The 19,483-nt window shown below is 35.6% G+C and overlaps 3 protein-coding genes across 3 annotated transcripts; all 3 read left to right on the top strand.

The window, feature by feature from the left end:
• The first annotated feature begins 1,072 nt into the window (after positions 1 to 1,072).
• LOC135117573 (cuticle protein 63-like) lies at positions 1,073 to 1,999 on the top strand. Its single transcript, XM_064036989.1, has 2 exons — positions 1,073 to 1,237; positions 1,636 to 1,999. The coding sequence occupies exons 1-2, from the start codon at positions 1,088 to 1,090 to the stop codon at positions 1,900 to 1,902; spliced, it is 417 nt and encodes a 138-aa protein (XP_063893059.1). The 5' UTR covers positions 1,073 to 1,087; the 3' UTR covers positions 1,903 to 1,999.
• Positions 2,000 to 10,707: 8,708 nt separating this feature from the next.
• Positions 10,708 to 15,316, top strand: LOC110370127 (cuticle protein 70, isoforms A and B). The gene is made up of 3 exons (XM_064037036.1): positions 10,708 to 10,835; positions 14,154 to 14,345; positions 15,031 to 15,316. Exons 1-3 carry the CDS (start codon positions 10,824 to 10,826, stop codon positions 15,121 to 15,123), a joined length of 297 nt encoding a protein of 98 aa, XP_063893106.1. The 5' UTR covers positions 10,708 to 10,823; the 3' UTR covers positions 15,124 to 15,316.
• A 2,643-nt stretch (positions 15,317 to 17,959) lies between these two features.
• On the top strand, positions 17,960 to 18,862 carry LOC110370108 (cuticle protein 38). The gene has a single exon (XM_021325838.3). The coding sequence runs from the start codon at positions 18,018 to 18,020 to the stop codon at positions 18,774 to 18,776; it is 759 nt and encodes a 252-aa protein (XP_021181513.3). The 5' UTR covers positions 17,960 to 18,017; the 3' UTR covers positions 18,777 to 18,862.
• The last annotated feature ends 621 nt before the right edge of the window (positions 18,863 to 19,483 follow it).

Here is a 19,483-nt window from a genome sequence, read left to right as displayed (position 1 = left end):
GGCACAGCATGAGCATATCCTACTGCTGCCGGGGCTACTAATGGTGCGGCCGCTACCGCTGGTACCGCAACTCCACTGCATTCCGCTCCAATGGTGAAAGCCGCAGCGATCAGCACGATCTATAATGTGAAAAATATATTATTATGTGAAACACATTCTATAGAAAAACCATTAAATGCCAATTTTAAAACTTATTTTTTATGTACTCACAGATTTGAAAGAGAACATCTTGCGTGATTTGGTAGTAGACCTTCCTTAACGAAAAGAGGATGTGTAGTGTGCCTATCGAAAAAAAGTATTGGCTTTTTATACCTTGTTTATTGTGATTCAGATACCGTTTGACCAAATAAACATTTGACGTATTGCGGCCGGTCAATTGGGATTCGCGGAGGCGTGCGCGGAGAAATGGAGCACATTGGGAAACTTTTGGTTGTGAAACTTTTTTCTTTGCCAATGTGCAATTTCTGCTGCAAGACATGTGAATACGAACTAGCCATATAGTATGTCGAACAAAACATTAGTGTGCATTAGAAAATTAAATGTACTATTATAAAGATTCCCGTTTTATTTTGATAGTAAATATGAGTAATTTTGATACCTATAGGTATAAATAATGGTAAGAAAAAGTATTTATTTTAGTTAGAGATGAACTCACTTGCAACGAACAAAATTCAAGTTATCCAAATATAGTTATAACTTAAACAAACTATTACGCCGTTGATGAAAGAAGTCTTTTGTTAGGCATTGTGTGGAACAAGCATCTATCCAGAGGAATACATTATTCACATAATATGTAGGACCATAAATGTGCATTTGTAAAAATAATTATTGTTTATCAAAGCAATAAGATTTTCCGCTATTTCCGCAAGCTCCTCTGGCCTACTTCCAATCGTAGACATAGTTAGATTTCGCCTTACATGCAATTATGTGTATGACAACGTTCAAGCGAATTTCCCTTTTGACTGTTACATAACGTATAGTGAAATTGGTATGCACAGAGTTCAAATTAGAATGCTCGGTCCGTCAACCAAGTCTGGGTCAAAAATCAACCGCGAGCCAGTGGCGATGTCCTGCGCATTACTAAGCCATGCGTGGTTCGTCCATAGTATTGCTCAACGAAATCAACAGTAGTATAAAACGTGACGATGCCCAGGAGACGGCACAGTCCATTGGATTTTTCAGTGTAATCACTTGTGAGCAGTCACGCAACCCAAGCAAAATGATCGCCAAATTCGTTGTGAGTGTTTTGTTTCAAACTTACCTAATCGTGAATTTAGTGCATTTTGTTTTCTATTCTTGAAATTTCGATAACTCTTAAGTAACTTTGTGCAAAACAAGTACCTATACCATTGTTAAGATGGTCACATTATTCGCCATGTTGCTTTAATGCGTTCGAAAGTCACATGAGTTATCATGCTGTTGCTCCGAGGCATCCAAAGAAATCCTCAAATTTAAACCCATTTGTCTATTGGAAATACTAGTAATGCGAAATGAATATTGTTGCTTAGGATACGCACTATAGTTGACTTTCACGCCTACTTAAGTTCTAAAGGCAATCAACAATTTAGGCAGTCTGAATTCATTCAACTATAGGTACAGATTTGAATTACAATAATTAACTAATGTTTTGTGCAGGTTGTTTTCGCCATCGCCATCGCCACCGCCAGCGCAGGCGTGGTTGCTCCCGCCGCTCTGGTAGCCCCAGCAGTCGCCCCCGCGGCGTACGTGGCTCCCTACGCCAGCTCATACTCAGCGCACGCCGTGAACCACGCCGTGGCTGCCCCCGTCGTAACAGCACCCTATGTAGCAGCTGCCCCGTACGTCGCCGCCCCTGCCGCTCCCCTCGTCGCCCCCTCAGCACCATACTTCGCCAGATACTTATCCGCCCCATACATCCTATAAACGAATTTGGTGATATCATTGCCTAGTGACTTGCTCAGATTATATGCTTCCTAGTTAATTGTATTATGTATTTTTTTGATATATGAATTTATACATAGTATGTGTTTGATTTTGAAACTCCTTGCCACACGTGTGTTTGCAATACGCCTCGCGTTGATTAATGATTAGACGCTGACTAGCAACTGAAGGTGCACGGCAAAGGCAAACTAAAGACATATCTTTGCACTTACGTGAGTTAGTCTACGTGCACAAGTTTTGTTTCCCCAAGGGTTTCTTTTTATTGTTTATCTACTTGGTTTAATTTCTTTCACAATAGTTACTATGATACCTCTAAAATGTCTTTATAAGTGTGTAACGTTTACGTATGTTAAACTCGTTGGAATTTGTTTCTAGTTTAGTACTTCATTGAATATTAGAAAAAGAAACATTTTACTAGGTAATAATGCCATTTCATAACATACTTAGTTACTCATAGGAACATAGGATGAATTTAATAACTAGTTTCGTTATAAGAGTCCAAGAAGAACTACAAATTATTATGGCTTCTTTTCAAACTAAAATAGCCTACCTACCCGCCTACATAAGTATGTACCAACATTCATGGAAATCGAATCCGTCTAAAATTCCTTAACGAGTTAAAAACATACTTACCTATATATAATTTCAATGTCAAGGGTATAAATTGAAGGACGTTAATATGGAGAATTATCCTGATCGACATGTATACATTTCTATTATATACTCTTATAGAAAAGTAGGTATGTAATAAGTCAAAAGAATATTACAGGTATTGTCAATAAGAATCCCGACCTTCCAAGATGTCTTCAAGGTTCACAAGTACTTACCTACTTATGCGTATGTCTATTAGCCCTTAGCAGATTAGTGGTGCAATCATATAACAACGGGGCAGACTTCGGGATAGAGTCAACAAATTCAAAAGAGCTATGAGCTATGAGAGAGAACACATCAATTCTACAGGAGACCAAAGTATCTATATCAAATTATAGTTAGTAAGATTTAAGGGATATATCTATATTTTTTTTAAGTCATTCATAATTAATTTCTTGATTTTTGTCTGATTGTTAAAACAAGTGCACCAGATTCGTGTTAATCAAATAGCGATAAAAATTACTTACGAACTTCATTGACGACACATTCTTTCGCACTTCCAATGCACATGTGCTAAGCATAAATTGGCGCACTATTTGAACCCATATCTGTCTGTTTCTGGACAGATATACATACAATAATCTGTTATATGTAACCAGATCCATATCATAAATAGTTCAAATCTTACACTTATATCGCTGTACCGGTAATTCAGTAGGTGCTTTGCAATTTAAACTGAATCATATTAACATAAACCGATTAAACTTGCATGGGTATTAAACTACGGGCCGATTTCACCGACAAAATAAACGACAGTTTTTCCCAAAACAACTGTTTACTTTAAAACTTGAAAGTGAAAAATCATGGTTAGGAGTTGTTTTAAGAAAACTGACGTATTTAAGTTAGTGAACTTGGGCTTAAGAGCGTATACGTCAACCGCGCGCCATTTGGCCTAAAATGGTACTTTTCAAACCACTGTTTCTCAGTAACTACTTATCCTATAACTATGTTATTTTTTAATAACGCAAGGTAATTTCACTGTCTATATAGTTAATTGAACATAAATTTCAATTTGTGTAGTTTAAATACTTAAAACCCCTATAACGTAACAGATGTTTTATAAAATTCCCGTTCAGCGTCTATTTCGAAGCTTAAATTCATGTGAAAACAGTGGCAAATCTAATCATATTTATTTTTTTACTCATAGACGAAATCCCCATGCCTATAGTTAGTTGAAAACATTTTTTGATTTAGGTCTCTATCTTTCAGAAAAAAATATTTTAACAATGTGAAAAATTGTGAATTTCAAATGCTTTTTTTACCTATCTATCTTACTTAATTTAATATAACAATTATTTACTATAGTAATATAACTCTTTCTTTAAAACATAAACTTTATTTTATAATTTAATCTCTCGTTTTTATTTTTTTATAAATTATTTAAAAACTACTATAAAACGCTGCACGCGAGTCAACTCAAACCAGACCGCCGCAAGGCTTCACAGAGAGAGGACGTGTCGCTCCGTCACATCGCGTAGGGTGAATAACCTCTGCCGTGGATACCGAGAATAGAGTACATTTCAAGCGCGACCAACAAATCTTGATACATTACTATTTTATTTAAAGCTCAATTTTGAAGCATATTTTTTTTATCGATTGAGTTGAAATTTTGTTTGAATTTTCAGTTTTAATGACAATTCTATATCCAATATGGCGGTATACCCAAGATGGAGAAAAAAATGTTTTTAATGCATTCCTACGATATGGGTATCAAATGAAAGGACTTGCTATGAATAACTCGAAAAAAAAATGTGTCGCGAGTCTAAATCCAATATGGCGGACTCCCTTAGGCTAGAAATCACTTATTGCAGATGTCTGTTACCAATCGAGCTATAATTTTTTTTTTTCATTTTGGATGTACCCAAATTTTGACTTTTGATCTCGAATAACTTTTGAAGCATAAAGGATAGATAACTTAAAACTTTATTTGCAATGGTAAACCCAAGCTCTTCACCAATATTTGGCTTTCCGGCAATTGTTGTTATTTGACCACAATTTTTCGGTCTGGATGGACTGGACCATTCATATAAACAATCAATTTTTCAAATCGGTCCAGGCGTCTTTGAGAAATCGAGAACAATCAAATTGAGAACAATCACAAAACAATCTAATTGAAACCTCCTCCTTTCTTTTTTTGAAATCGGTTAAAATACAGAAACTCTTAACATTGTCATTAATCATCAGTCGACTATTTAGTACCGTTGAAAATTGTATGTAATATACAGAAAGTCCTCAAAACCAAGGTTTTCATAGGTGCCCGATTTTTTTGCAAAAGAGTGTAAGTATTATTAACGACTTATTTTCATGCTTTTATATTTTAGACATCCATAGACTTACACTATTTTCCCGCTATTAACTATTTACTAAATAATATATTTTTTGTTCTACCAATGTCACTCGAAAGGATCAAAATGGTTTGTGTGACTATACGTGAAGTATGATAGGCACGCACACAGCCGCGACGCTAGTCTGCGCGGTTTTTTGCGTTGAATTACCTAAAGTTGACATCGCGCGCCGAGCGTACACGCTCTTAAGGGTGCATCTACACAGTGCAAGTAGCTTGCGCACATTGAGGCATATGCGCAGGTTACATGCATTTTAAATACGTGCGGGTCCAGCGACTCGAGCATGTACCATAACAAAATAACCACCCGCGTGCTCTTGTCTTGTTAACTTGCTCCAGCTACATGCGCCGTGTAGACGCACCTTAAGGTACAGATGTCAGGTGGCTAGAATCTACAACTAATATTACGATAAAGATTTAATTATTTCGCTGCATTCACACCTGTTTGCACGAGATACTTGTCCGACATATCAACACAGATTATCGTTATCAGCAGCTTGGGACCCACTTACTATGTTAATAAATGGTCTCTATATTTTACGCGAGGTATGGTATATAGCCTATGGGCACAAATTAATGATTTTATTTTAATATGCTTGTATGAACTTAAATGCAGATAATTCGAGATATGGGTCAGTGATTTTTAGTTTATTAGAATACAGTTTTAATCAGTTAAGTATGAACTAAGTAACTGCTGTATAAGTCTAATGATCAGAAGGTTAAGCAACCCTTGACGCAGTCGGTCCGTGGATGGGTGACCGTCTCAATATGACGAGTTCCTTGCTTATTTACAGATTACTGTGGACACTTATAGAATACAAAAATAAATATTTATCTCGCAAACCCCTACTTTAAAATAACAGACCGCAATAATGATCACGGGTACTAATTATAAAATGCGAGTATTTTTGTGCGAATAAAAGAATTCTATTTCTGTTGTTACAAGTTTAGCTGACTTCAGTTTTGCGTTAACTTGGTAACAAAGAGAGAGCTGGTTCGGTTCCATTGTATTTGATAATAATTAAACTTTTTATGTAAGTTGAAGGTCGGCTAATCCTAAGTTTAAGTTACTCTTTATTTTGGTAGGGTAATCAGAAGTTAAACAAAAAGTTTGTAGTAGATCGTATTTTGTACATCAGATATAAAACCTCATATAAAAACGATTGTAATATATGACGTATGTTAAGCCATTAAATTTTAATTTAAAAAAATAATGTGACGTATATTGTTCTTGTTTAATACAAATGTTTTGATTTACTCAAAAAAATATAATTAATTATAAATTCTATTTAAAGGTGAGCGCACATTTATTCGAGCTGAAAATGCCTCGAATGCGCCGAAGAATTCGTTTCTATTTCCTTTACACCTGTCATCATATTTGTCAGCCGAACCAATACCGAATCAATTCTAGACATTTTAACAATTCTAGTAAGTACAAATAGTAAGATTTAATATAAATTAAAGATCTGAATAGAGAACATCCTAAATTAACCAACTTCAAAAAAGGAGGTTCTCAGTTTTAAACGTAAGTTTGTATCTATGTTTGAATGTTGTTAAATGTTGAGGCGGTTTTTATCATAGTCTTTTTTTGACTTAGGAGAAGGTTGAAGGTATATTATTGAAGTCGAAGTTTTGTTTCGAAGTTCGGTTAATACTTCATTCTTCATTCGGTGCGTTCAGCTCGGATAAATGTGCATCCACCTTAACTTATATCATTCTTAGTAATGGTGCAGTAGAATGTGTCATACGATTCAATTCCAACTGCACAAGGTTGAGACACCGATTGTGACACATAATTGAAGTTATTTAATACTTTATAAAAATAGACGGGAATTTAAAACAGTTTTATAAGTTGAGATCTAGATTACATTCTATTATTAAGTTTACATGGTCTTAATAAAAGCTAGAAATAATAATTACTAATACGAGAAGTTAAGACACCTATGAAAATGTGTGTAGTATATTCTATTTATAGTAATATGTATAATAGAGAGGAAAGATGGTTTTATTTGTTTGTACCCCAAAGCCTCCATATAATTATTTCACTGTTGGAAGCTAGATTATCCCCGAATAATAAAGCTATCAACATATTTTTTCCCGGTAGGGTCAATAGTTTCCACGGGACGCAAGTGAAACCCAGGAGCAACCGCTATTTTTAAATCAATTTATTAAGACAAAAATATACGACAGCAAGTACAAATACTTATTTTACATGTTTTGTTTCCTATTAGATATCAGACTGCTATCAATAAAACGGATATCCAACTAAAATGCAGTTTTACCTTTCATAGTACCCGAGTACCGCGGTATAACCCGTTATTCCTGTTAATAAAGCTTAACATACCGACAAACATAAATTCATGTAGACTCTAAATTATATTCAAATCAAAACAGACCTAAATGCGTCATGAAATCATGAGCGATACATTAGTTGTACCTGAATTTACTTACACATGTTACTATAATTCAATTACTATGTTACTTAGTAAGGAATATAAACTACGGATATATGAAAATAACACTATACCACGGGCCATATCAGAAGTCCATATATAACACGCAAGCAAGCCACCACAATAATTAAAAAATATACTTGAATTGATTGTATTATTTGATGTCCTCCTAGCCGATTATCGGCCACGGCGGCCTTTCTCATGAAAGGAGATCAGCCATCTGCGCAGGACATATTATGCAGGACCCGGGAATCGCAGCCGAGACCTCGTGCGCAGCAGCCGCGTTTGCGACAGTTAGACTAACGAGGCAGCTAATTAATACATATAGGTATTATTTAATACAATATGTACCATATGCTAGAAACAGATTAATATAACAAACAGAAGCTACAGCTGATAGATCGACCCAACCATGCGTCGCTTGACATTTCGCATAATATTGGCACTTTTTAACATATCAAAACAAATGTTAGTTAACCGTAAATCATGTTATTCTCCATGCGTAAATTCAACAAAGCAAGAGAATATTTACAACCATCATTAAAGAACCTTAGACACTAGATATCGTTTAATAATGCAAATGTCTTCGCGTAAACTTATTGACATTCGCCTGCACTTAGACAAGATGTCGACACTTATCAATTAGTTCCCGGAAATTACCTTCCTTTCTATACAAGGAAGGTACATAGAGGTAGTATCATTATATTATATAGTTTGTGTTTTATTAATTTCTCAAGTCTTTAACTACCAGAACAAAAGATCATATTTTATGAATTTGAATATATAAAGCTAAATACTGTTTCCTTATTTATTTTATTACAATAAACATGTATGTACCTGTAGGTATAAGGTCTATAACAATATTATTATTCATTGAAACAGTTCTTAATTAGGCCTGATAAAACGACGCTTAGACTTCCGTAACGTTTATTGTTTTTTTTTACGTAAATAACTTGTTTTACGTTACAATTCAATTAAAAGAAGATTACCATTTGTTTCGATAATTAAACCGTTCATATGTTATCTATAAATAGGTGGTTTTACGTCAGCATTTGTTTACATTTTAACAACCAAAAAAATGGTTTGACGTGGCCCTTATTGACGTTAAAAAACAGGTTCTATAACTCAATTTTGAAGTAAAGAGGTTTGAATTGAATTTTTCATTTTGATTCTATTAACGAAACGAGTTTGTATATTTATTTATTAGATCGTATTAGTTGTACAAAACCACTTGATCATACAACATTATTTGATTAAAATCTCGTTTAAAGTTAACGTATACTGCGGTAATTGACACTAGATCTAAACATGTATGGTATAATTAAGTGTTGTCATGGTGATATGAAATGATAACGAGTCAGCTGACCGTGTGGCATAGAATAGTGTCATTGAGAACGCCCTGCCCTCCTTTGCAAGCATTGAGCAGGCAATTTTCATGTATGGACAAATAAATTTTAGTCAACCTATATTAACTACGCCTGTAAGCTGCTTGCGATATCTTGATCTTTGATTGATTAACAAAAATAATCGGCATTTTATTAAAATTAAACACATACTTGTACTATCTTTATCTGAATGCAGTGAGGTATTTTATCAAATATTGTTAATGAAATAAATGGTTGTAAATAGGTACAATATAGTTCTAATCGATGTAAGTAAGGGATGAACTGATGATTACTGTTAAATTCTAGAAACACCATAATGTTGGTGAATATTTATTTACATCAACTGGTAACTGCTACTTGCTGAAGAACTTTCAGAACACAAGAAATCTACAAAGAGGCTGGACTTTCAAAAATAGCACCGTCTCTATTTCTGAAAAACTCCCTAATCTAATTTTAAATGATAAAGTATCAAGACCTATCAGAAATATTACTGTTTTGAACATAACGTGTGTTTAGAATTAAAAATACATCTAACTGAGCAAGCGTTTAAAGTACCGTTAGAGTCGTAGGTTTAAAACGGAATAGTCATTTTATAACTTTATTATCAATAAACTAAACTGTGTAACTAAACTCATGATCATAATAAGCCCGATTGCAAGAAAAAGCAAAATCCAAAATAAAATCTAACTGGTGTTATTTTCAAAAGTTAGCTTTGCCAATACAGAAGAAAAATAATGTAGGTACTTCTAAAAGTCATCTTCATGTTTGTTCTCTCATATTTATTATGTATCAATCATCGTTCTTGTCACCACCTAGAAACGGGCATCAACTGGACTCCCAGAACATTCGGATGTCCACAATATCTACATACAAATCTCTTTGACAGGACCTACATGGAGGAAACCTTACCATAGATTCTATAGTCGGGAACACAATGCTTAGTCTATGCCAGACAGCGGTACATACGCCATTGAATGATATCAGAAATCTATTCCGGAGAACGTATTGTGTAATGCAAAGCTGCCATTTCCATGAATACGGTGACATAGATAATGTAATAACTTGTATTGTTTGTGCAAATATTAATTGATTGTACCTATTTCTAAATGCATAGTAGGATATTATCTGAATGACTAAAGCAGTTATGATAAGATTAATTCCATTCTTGGTTATTGTTCTGTTTAGAATTTTTGATACGGAATTTCTATGCCCGAGAAATCAATTAGTTTGAATACACAAATACTTAATTGTTTTATGACCAAAACTACGTATGAGTTTTATATGCAACATCATAAAATAAACCAGTGTAACGGCTTTAAAAACACACATGTAATTGTAAAGCCACAAAACTTTATTAACATTGTAAATCACTATTAGTCTTTTGAATTCTATTAAACCGACAATATCATTTCAACTAACGGCTAATAAACTGACAATGATACTTTGATAAAATTTATTACTCTTACACAATTTGAAAATAAATACCAGACTTTATTGGACAACTCGTAGGTATTATTGATAGCTAAGGAAACGTGGTAACTGCCAAACTGGTATCCTTTTTCATTTCGTAAGCTCCAGATAGTGTTTCCTATTGAGTTACCAATTCTTTGTTTAGTCAAATACGTGGTATCAAACAATGATGTAATATTTCACCAATATTACAAATAACATTTCAATGTGAATAATCAAACCAGACTGGAAGTTACTGCCCACTATGTCGACTTGAAAGGGCCGTTACGAAATTGGCGTTCTAGCTTATATTATGCCAAATATTTAGGCACTAGAATTTGAAACAATAAACTTTCGCAATGTGTCGCTAATTTGGTTGAATAGGTTTACGTAAATAGATTTAGGGGGTGTTGGAAAAATATTTTTGTTTGAGCTTTTTTTGCTGTCTGTACGTTTGTGTTGTCGGTAACGAGTGACCTAGGCCCAGGCTATGGGTAGGGTTAGACGGATTTGGCCGACCCATGTGTCTATGAGGTATATAAGCTACAGTTATCGGGCCCTTAGTCACATTCGCTCCTACATCCTCCTTCATCACTTCTAAGGAACCCCCATCCCTTCAAAATGTACAAGCTGGTAAGATTTGGCTTTTTACTTGCATGTCAAATTAACACCATCCCTTGCATTGATGACTTTTACTTTAAATAGACAAAATTATCTTGAATATTTGGATGTAAGACCTTATCGTACCGTATTTTCTCGTGGTCGACATAAGTGCTCTTACCTCTTTAGTAATGAAACAATTTCGTTATAAGTACAGATGTTCTCACCTTACCCTTATTTCATTTGTTTTACTAACACAATAAAAATCATCGTGACTCTCAAGTTTCAAACTAAAACATGCCTACTTACAATACGTAAACATGCTTCCTAGTCGAACAAAGGTGCTTCTGTGTACTCCAATTGTCCTCTAAAGGCGACAAGTTTCCATGAATCATTGCTACCTATATTTTTAGTTCAATTTTTTCTGCATTGACATTCTCTGCAGCGGCAACGACCCACCGAGGTCGGGGCAGTTGCCACCCGGTACTTGAGCGCCACGCTTTTTATGTACCAAATCGTTAATCAGTGCAAACAACTCCGCCCAATACGATATTATGTCAATGTTCATTATAAAACGACCGTGAAAGAATTTATTTGGACCATAAACTCGGATGGATTTTTATAGCTTAGTGTCTGCATGCAAAAAATAATGGATTAAATTATTATCTTTATTTTTGTTTTCAATAGATTAAAAGTAATATGTCTAACTTTTTATTAACACCTGGGCCAGTTGAAAATCGTTTATCGAGAGCGGAATATATCATTAAATATGATTTAGTTATGATTGATCCGATAACAATGACGTAATTCGATTAAATTGGAGGTATTCTGAGTATCGCTTATTAATATAATCGAATAGGTATAATAGAAGAGAATATAATAATAGGTATCTGGTTTACGCCTAAGTGTTCTAAAACTAATCGATTTTTTCTTTGACATCCTTAATCTTACTGGTTCTTATGTTTATTTGCTTTATGCGATATGCAATTTGCATATTATTAAAAAATCATAAATGCTGTCTGAGTAAGACCATTAAGTCAGTTAGTTATTTTTGCCAAAGGCTTTTTAAAATATGATTTTATTCTGTGTCTAGTCGTAATTTCACATAACTTTGCAAATAAATATAGCTATATATATATAAATTGATTTACCAAATTCCTAACGCACGAATTGATCGTGCGAATAATTATATTTTACTTGAAATCAATTCGAAAAGATTTTACACGGATAAAACAATTAGCAACAACCTTTGAGTAAACTATTTCCTGTTCTTTGTATAAGTAAAGTTTTTGTTATTATTTTAGTAAAAGCTTTTTACCTAAGCTTTCGGTTTAGCAAGGCGGTTATTTTTCTGTAAATAAATTATTGTTCCACCAGCGCTTTTACTCGCGTTCCATGGGAACATCTGCTAACACACGGATAAAATATAAATTTTATCCTTTCTTGATAAATGGGCTAACAAACACGATTTTGACTCTTCAGCCTTATGATATTACTATATATTTCTTACGTGAAGAATTGGTGAATATTTGATCTTATTTAATTGGCTTTCTTGCGAATATATGTAGTTTAATTTATGCCCTTGTTTTTATTAGTTTGTAGATGTTTTCAAGCGGGTTCACTTGCGTCCCGTAGAAACTGCTACGCGTACTCGGATAAAATGTATCCTATAGGTACTTCTCAGGGATAATTAAGCCAGCAGTGCATACGTTTTTTTTAGTTTTGAGCCTTTAAAAACAAACAAAAAAATTAGTTTCTTTTTAATATATTAGTCTAGATAATTCCTCCATCTGTTATTAAATCACCGTAGGATGTATTACTCATAAAACAAAGAATTCATGTCAAGAACCAGCCGTCAATGGTAAAGCAATTATAACGAGGCGTCTAGATATGACTTGTGATCTAGTTTAGTTATCGACGACCTCCTACTCACGCCCTTTGCGCGTTAACTGATGTACTCGCGAGATCCATTCATCTGCAAGAAGCAATTGGTAATCATGATGTCAATGCTAAAATAAGCTGCATAACGTCGTTGGTTGGTGTTTTAATCTCGTAAATATCAAAAACGATGCGGGTTCTGTTCTAGGTGAGGCGTGTATCAATGTAACTTATGTATGTTGTACTTGTAAAAGTTGTGTTTAATGTATCGTGGACACTAATAACTAATGAAAATATGTCGAGGAAACCTGGACTATCCGGGAAAAGTCTGAAAGTCTTTAAAGACTTTAAATTAACGTTCATTCCTCGCTGTTTGAGAAGAGACCGGAACCCTACAGTGCAAGTGGAACAATAAAAAAGATAAATAATTTTCAAACTAGTTTAAATTTTTGGCACAAATCTACGGATATATGATTTATCATCTATATTTTCTTAAATAATTAGTTATAATCACTAAAGTCCCGAAGAAAATTAAACTATATACTCACTCATACCGTCAAAACAGGGCTAACAAAAGAAAATCAGTTATATAAGAATATTATAATCGAGTGTTTGTTTGTGTTAAGCATACGGGAGGCGCGTGCGACTTCCCACAATAGATCGGACAATAGGCATCATTACGTCTTGCCACGTGATCTCTTTTGTGCCTATTCACGGCTTCTGTGCCTAGCTACTCTTTGACAACTGCTCAAAGGAAATTCAACTATCTGTCGCGATATTATACGAGCTTACAATACATTTTTGTTCAATAGCAATTGTTTTATTGTGGTAGTAACGTAATCTATTATTGTGGTACTAATTGTGTTCTGTTTTGGTTTTAATAAAACGTAATAATGTTGTTGTAAGGCTGCTTGGGGAAATAATTGTTTGTTTGTGATTTAGTTAATAAATTGGTACTAAAAAGAACAAAGACTGGTTATTTCCGTAACCGATTTTTTTCAATTATTTGTGTAGTTTGAATGTAAAGAAAAGATGACAGGCTTTACTAATAGTGGGGTATTAATAAACATTTAGTTACATTCACTCATTTTTTATAGCCTTGTAAATAAGTCTGTATATATTTTTGTAGTAGGTAAATAAACATTTTTAGACGGATACTCGTTGGCGTAATTCTCACCATGCCGAACTGAGAAACTGATGGTCCCAGGCATGAGTGTTGTCAATTTTTTAGGCCCGGTTGTTCGAACGTTACGGTAAAGTTAAAATTTGACCGATGACCACGGTAAATTTGACGTTTTTATTATGAAATTTTAACGTTCGTCAAACTAACTGGTACTTCAACAACGCTTTTTGAATTGAAACCCTGTTAATTTTACTGTAACTAGAATTTAACACTAACCTTGACGTAACTGAGCTTCGAACAACCGGGCCTAAGTGAATTATAAATTAATATCTCCCTACCATTCATTCCAGGTTATCTTCTCCGCTCTCCTGGCCGTAGCTGCCGCCGCTCCCGGCTACATCGGCGGGTACGCTGCTCCCATCGCCGCGGCACCCATCGCTGCCGGTTGGGGACATGGGGTAGTTAGCGCCCCCATCTACAGCGCCCCCGCTATTGTTAAGACCGCCGTACCTGTCGCTACTTCTTATGCTAACACTGTTAAGGTATGTTTTTCATTTCATTCTTTTTTCTTTTGTTTTTCATTTCATTCGTTTTCACCATAAAAGGTTTCCGAATTAAGCCTTCATAGTCTTCTATTTGTATGTTGGTCAAGAAAGAGCTACATTAAGGGCTTCTACAATCAATATGCACCTCTTTTGGAATGTCGTTCTTCAAAAATGCTGGACAAAAAGTCTTGAATGAAACCAATACACATTGTTCATTTTTTCGCGCGTTGATGTCTTTAAACCTGGAAAGTTTTTTTCCTATTCTATGAAACACAACAAAGCGTTTACGTTAAAAATTAGTTTTTGTAGATCAATTTATGAATCTCATGCATATACTCAGATTTCTGAGAATCATGACGAAATGAAGTCTCCATTTGTTAACGCCTTTAAAACTAACTAAAGAACTTACATCATGTTGTCTGTTGCCACTATTTGATCCTCATATTTTCCCATTATGTATTATTTACCCATTTAATCTATTTTCCCATTATGCAATGCTGCCAGCCTATTGACTGACTACACTCCTATTGGGCAGCGAACAGGAGGCGTTTTTTGACACCATGTAAAAATTACTTATAATGTTTCAAATAATGATACATTAAAATACCTATAGATTAGTTTTAGGTATAATATTTTTTTCTAAATTCAATGAAACAATAACGGCTATCTTCCTACATTCCAGCTGGCATCCCCCGCGCTGGTAGCAGCCCACGCGCCCATCGTGGCTGCTCACGCGCCGCTGGTAGCCGCCCCCGCCTACGCGCACGGCTGGTGATCAGCCAGCATCAGCCAGCATCAGCCGCAACAGCCAGGCCTATTCCGGATAGTGCAACAGTCAACATCATCCCTGTATTTATTATTAAATAGCAATAAGAACATTCGGAATGACAGATTGGAGCAAAAATCTAGCTCTCAAGAGTTGGAAAATTGTGCCATGTTTGGAATCGTAATAAAATGCAGTAAATTTATTTTGGTTTTTTATTATCGAACTTATAATATAGGAACTTATGCAGTTTTAAAAAACTTTGTCTATACTTGCTAATATCTGTGAATATGAAATTTTGATGTTTTATGATTTGCAATATTCATTATAACGAGCACCAATTTCAGCTGCGGATGTTTACATAAAATATACTTACATAAATTATTCATGACAAAAAAAATATCTATTAACGCCATTAATCTTCACATACAATTCTTCAAATGTGGCTTTGATGTCTATATTGTGGTAATATGTATAGTCAATCCATTATTCAAATACTCAATAAAAAAAAAAAACATCTAAAAATCGAGCACTTAAATCTCATCTATCTTTACAATCAGCAATCTATCGTTATCAGCCCATAGCTTGAAGACTTGTCACCCACTAATCATGCGCCTGCGCAGCACACAAAGGAGCCGATACCGCCTCCAACCGGTTCGGGCTTTGCGTATCATTTTACTACAGTAATTAGTTCCCATTGAAAAGGTCGCTTGTTTCTTTTTTGTGATGATTACCGGGTAACATTTCGAATCCGTCAGGTACATAATTATGGCTACATACTAGTTTTTGATCCCGAATTTACTTAAATTTTAAAAGTTTTTATGAAACCATAAAAAAGTAGAATATGCTTGATTTGGCCGTTTTATTTACACTCATCTATATTAACTATTTTAATTATTTATTAGCTTAACTTGTTAGTTATCTTGAACGCGCTAATCTCAGGAACTGCTGGGCCGCTTAATCTAGCCCATTTACCGAAAAAAGTTATTTGTTACTCTTTATCTTAGTCCTTCAAGTAGCTCCCGCGGGACGCGGGTGAAACCACTGTCACAGGATAGTAAAAATTTCCTGGCATGTACAACATTGTAATCAATTCAATGTGTTCAATGCAACATAAAACCAAAAAGTTAACTCAAAAAAAATTAAGCGATAAAAATATGGAGTCTACTTTGAGCGCCTACTCTCGTATCAAAGAGATATTTTCCACCTGCTCTGTACGCATATAAAGTACTTATACATATTGTTATTTATTTATATAGGATTGTATGTATATGCAGGTTCGTTGGGCAGTAGATACGGCCGTCAGATTCCGCATGCCACACCGTGCGTAATGTCATGCTGTTGACACTCTTGATACATATATTACTAGAGCTGTGGGTTTGTGTGATAAGCGAGTAAATTGGTGTGATAGTGTTATTGAATTTTATATTGACATGGTGGCCTAGTGATCAAAGCACCAATCTCTAAAGTTTGAATATGGGTTCGATTTCAGGTCAGCCAAGTACCAATGCAAATTTTCTAAGTTATACAAACTTAATTACTTTCTAAGCATATCTTGTAAACCAATGGCTAATTTAAGTAATAGTTAATTTAATTTAGCAAGCGTGGTGATTAATGCTCTATCTTTTTCCATGTGTGAGCACGCCTAGCAGCGGCTGAATATCTGACTGAGAATCCATGACTAAATCCCGCTGACAGCGACACCGATGAATTTTTTTATGCATTTTTTCCAATATTAATAAGCTGAAAATCCTGGAAATAATTTCAACATTGAATACCCAAGACGAGTGTATCAACAACTCTATACACATACGAGTGAAGCCTACGCCCAAGTTGGTCAGAATGAGCATGAAAGCGTCCAAGGCCGAGCAAACCTTAACATTTTGTTTACCGGCCACATTGACGCAAAAAATAAAATCCAAGTTTTTATTGCGCTCCCACCAACACGTTACTTGTACCTACAATATCTCAGGTTAACATTTACTGCCCTATTTTTTATTTTATTTTCTTAAACCCATAAATAGCAAGTTAATATAGGTACAATGTATGCGTTTCAATTTATAAGCAAGTTTGTGTTAAGTATGACTACAATTTATGATCTAATTTAAAAAGGATGAAAAAGAGTTTATTGACGTTGGCAGCGCTTACTAGACTCTTATGTTTACGTTCAAATCCATAAACTTCTCTATCACATAAGAATCTCCTTATACCTCCAAAACGTATGTTACACGATTCATTGTCCAGTTGTCGTGAGCATTTCATCATCAGCTCCTAACAGTCCTAGATCATTTAAAATCTAAAAAGACTTGGGGGACATTGCCTTAACGGGGGAGACAATATTAGGTGCTTGCGTTCTGCAATACAGAACAAAGTCTCTACACGTTATACATTTGATATATGGAATATGGAATTAGCAGATAAAACGTTAGGAGTATTTTTTAATAATGAGATATGGTCACTTATATTTCATTGGAGTTATTTATTTATTTACGTATGAATCATATAGCATACGACTCATCGTGCTTATGCATAGATTAGATTAAATCAAAAGAAAAGACGCATTCAAATTGTATATTAAATACTTACATGACTTTCATGTTTTAGTATTTTACTATTTTATGACATGTCTTAGGGATGACGAAGGTCAATTTAAAATATTAACAATTCTTTATCAAATAACTATACTGAGCCTACAGTATGCAAAACATAAATATTTATTATTTTGACTTACAATTTACAAAATAATGTAATAAAAGTTACTTATTGCGTGTACTGACACAAAACTTGTCGAACTTGACTTTCATTTCAGGACATCGCGGGCAGTATAAAAACATTCGCAAACCAAAAGAAAGCATCAGTTTCATCTCATTCCCTTGTCGTTCACATCTGAATATACACAGACCACGATGAATTCGCTGGTGGTGTTCTTATCTGTGGTGGCGCTCGTCGCTGGCAAGCCTTCGGGGCTCATCGGTGCACCCATCGCCTACTCAGCACCCGCTGTGTACGCCGCACCTGCCCTCATTGGAGCATCTGCAGTGTCAAGCCAATCCCGCCTGGACATCAAGTCATCCCCTGCAGTGGTAACCACATCGGTTGAGCAACCAATTGTGCGCGCTGTGGTCTCCGAGCCTGCCATTGTTGCTGCGCCCGCCATCGCTACCGCCGCCATCGCCCCTGCCGCCGTGTCCAGCCAGTCCCGCCTCGACATCAAGTCTACGCCCGCCATCACCAGCACCGTAGTGTCCGCGCCCGTGGCCTACAGCGCTCCCTTGGCCTACAGCGCACCCCTGGCCTACGGTGCTTCCTTCGCCTACAGCTCACCCGCGCTCTTGAAGACGGCGTACGCTCCCGCTCTGACCACCTTCTCTGCCCCTGCTGCCATCGCTGCTCCCGCCGTGCCTTTGGACACCCCTGAAGTGATTGCCGCTCGTGCCGCCCACTTCGAAGCTAAGGCCCTGGCTGGCGCCCATCTGATCAAGAAGCGCTCTGCTCCCCTGCTCGCGGCTCCCCTTCTGTCCACCCCGATTGCTTCCCCTGTGATCTCCACTTACTCCGCCGCCCCGCTGCTGTCCACCGTGCACGCTGCTCCCCTGGCGTACTCCGCGCCCCTCACCTACTCCGCCCCCTTGATCACCAAGGCTTACAGCGTGCACCCCTGGTAAGTGTCACCACGATAACGGGGAAATTATTCCTCGGTTCAGATGTGATTAACGAAAATGGCTTGTAAATAAAAACATATAAAAAAATCTATGACTTTTTCTTCTATTATATTATTTCCAACACTATTTATTATTTATGTTATTATAAATGGTAGAAAGCTACCAACACAAATGAACAACATATTAAATCAAAGTGAGATATTTTCATCACACTGGGTAAGAAGATTTATATTGTCAATCCATCTCAACACGGTACGGTTTTATGTAAAAGAATGTTTGTGAAAATATTACTTTTTAAAAGAGTGTCTATGGAGTTTCTTGCCGGCTCTTCTCCATGAGACCAACTTTTTGGAACCGTGCAACTAATTTGACGTTTCATAAGAGCCTGCAAAGGCCTATTTGAAATAAAAACATTTTGATTTTGATTTTGATTTTGATTTTGTACTTCTCTTGTTCTTACTACTAAGATTTTTAATTTAAACACTAAATGAAGATTCACCAATAACAATAGATATAGACTTTAATAGAAGTTAGTATTTTATTTCTTTATACAAGCCAGTCCGGTACAAAGGATGCAACTATTTATTTTCCTATTATTTCACTTGCCCGAATGAATTTTCAAATTCATAATCGGGTATTTCGCGTAAAACTGGTACGCAGCTGCATCCGATCACACTGAAAGCCCATCCCAACATAGCTGAGAAAAGGCT

The sequence above is a fragment of the Helicoverpa armigera genome, chromosome 11 (assembly GCF_030705265.1).
Source record: "Helicoverpa armigera isolate CAAS_96S chromosome 11, ASM3070526v1, whole genome shotgun sequence".
NCBI lineage: Eukaryota > Metazoa > Arthropoda > Insecta > Lepidoptera > Noctuidae > Helicoverpa > Helicoverpa armigera.
Note: the sequence above shows the minus strand (reverse complement) of the source record. Positions and strands in the feature narration are given on the sequence as shown.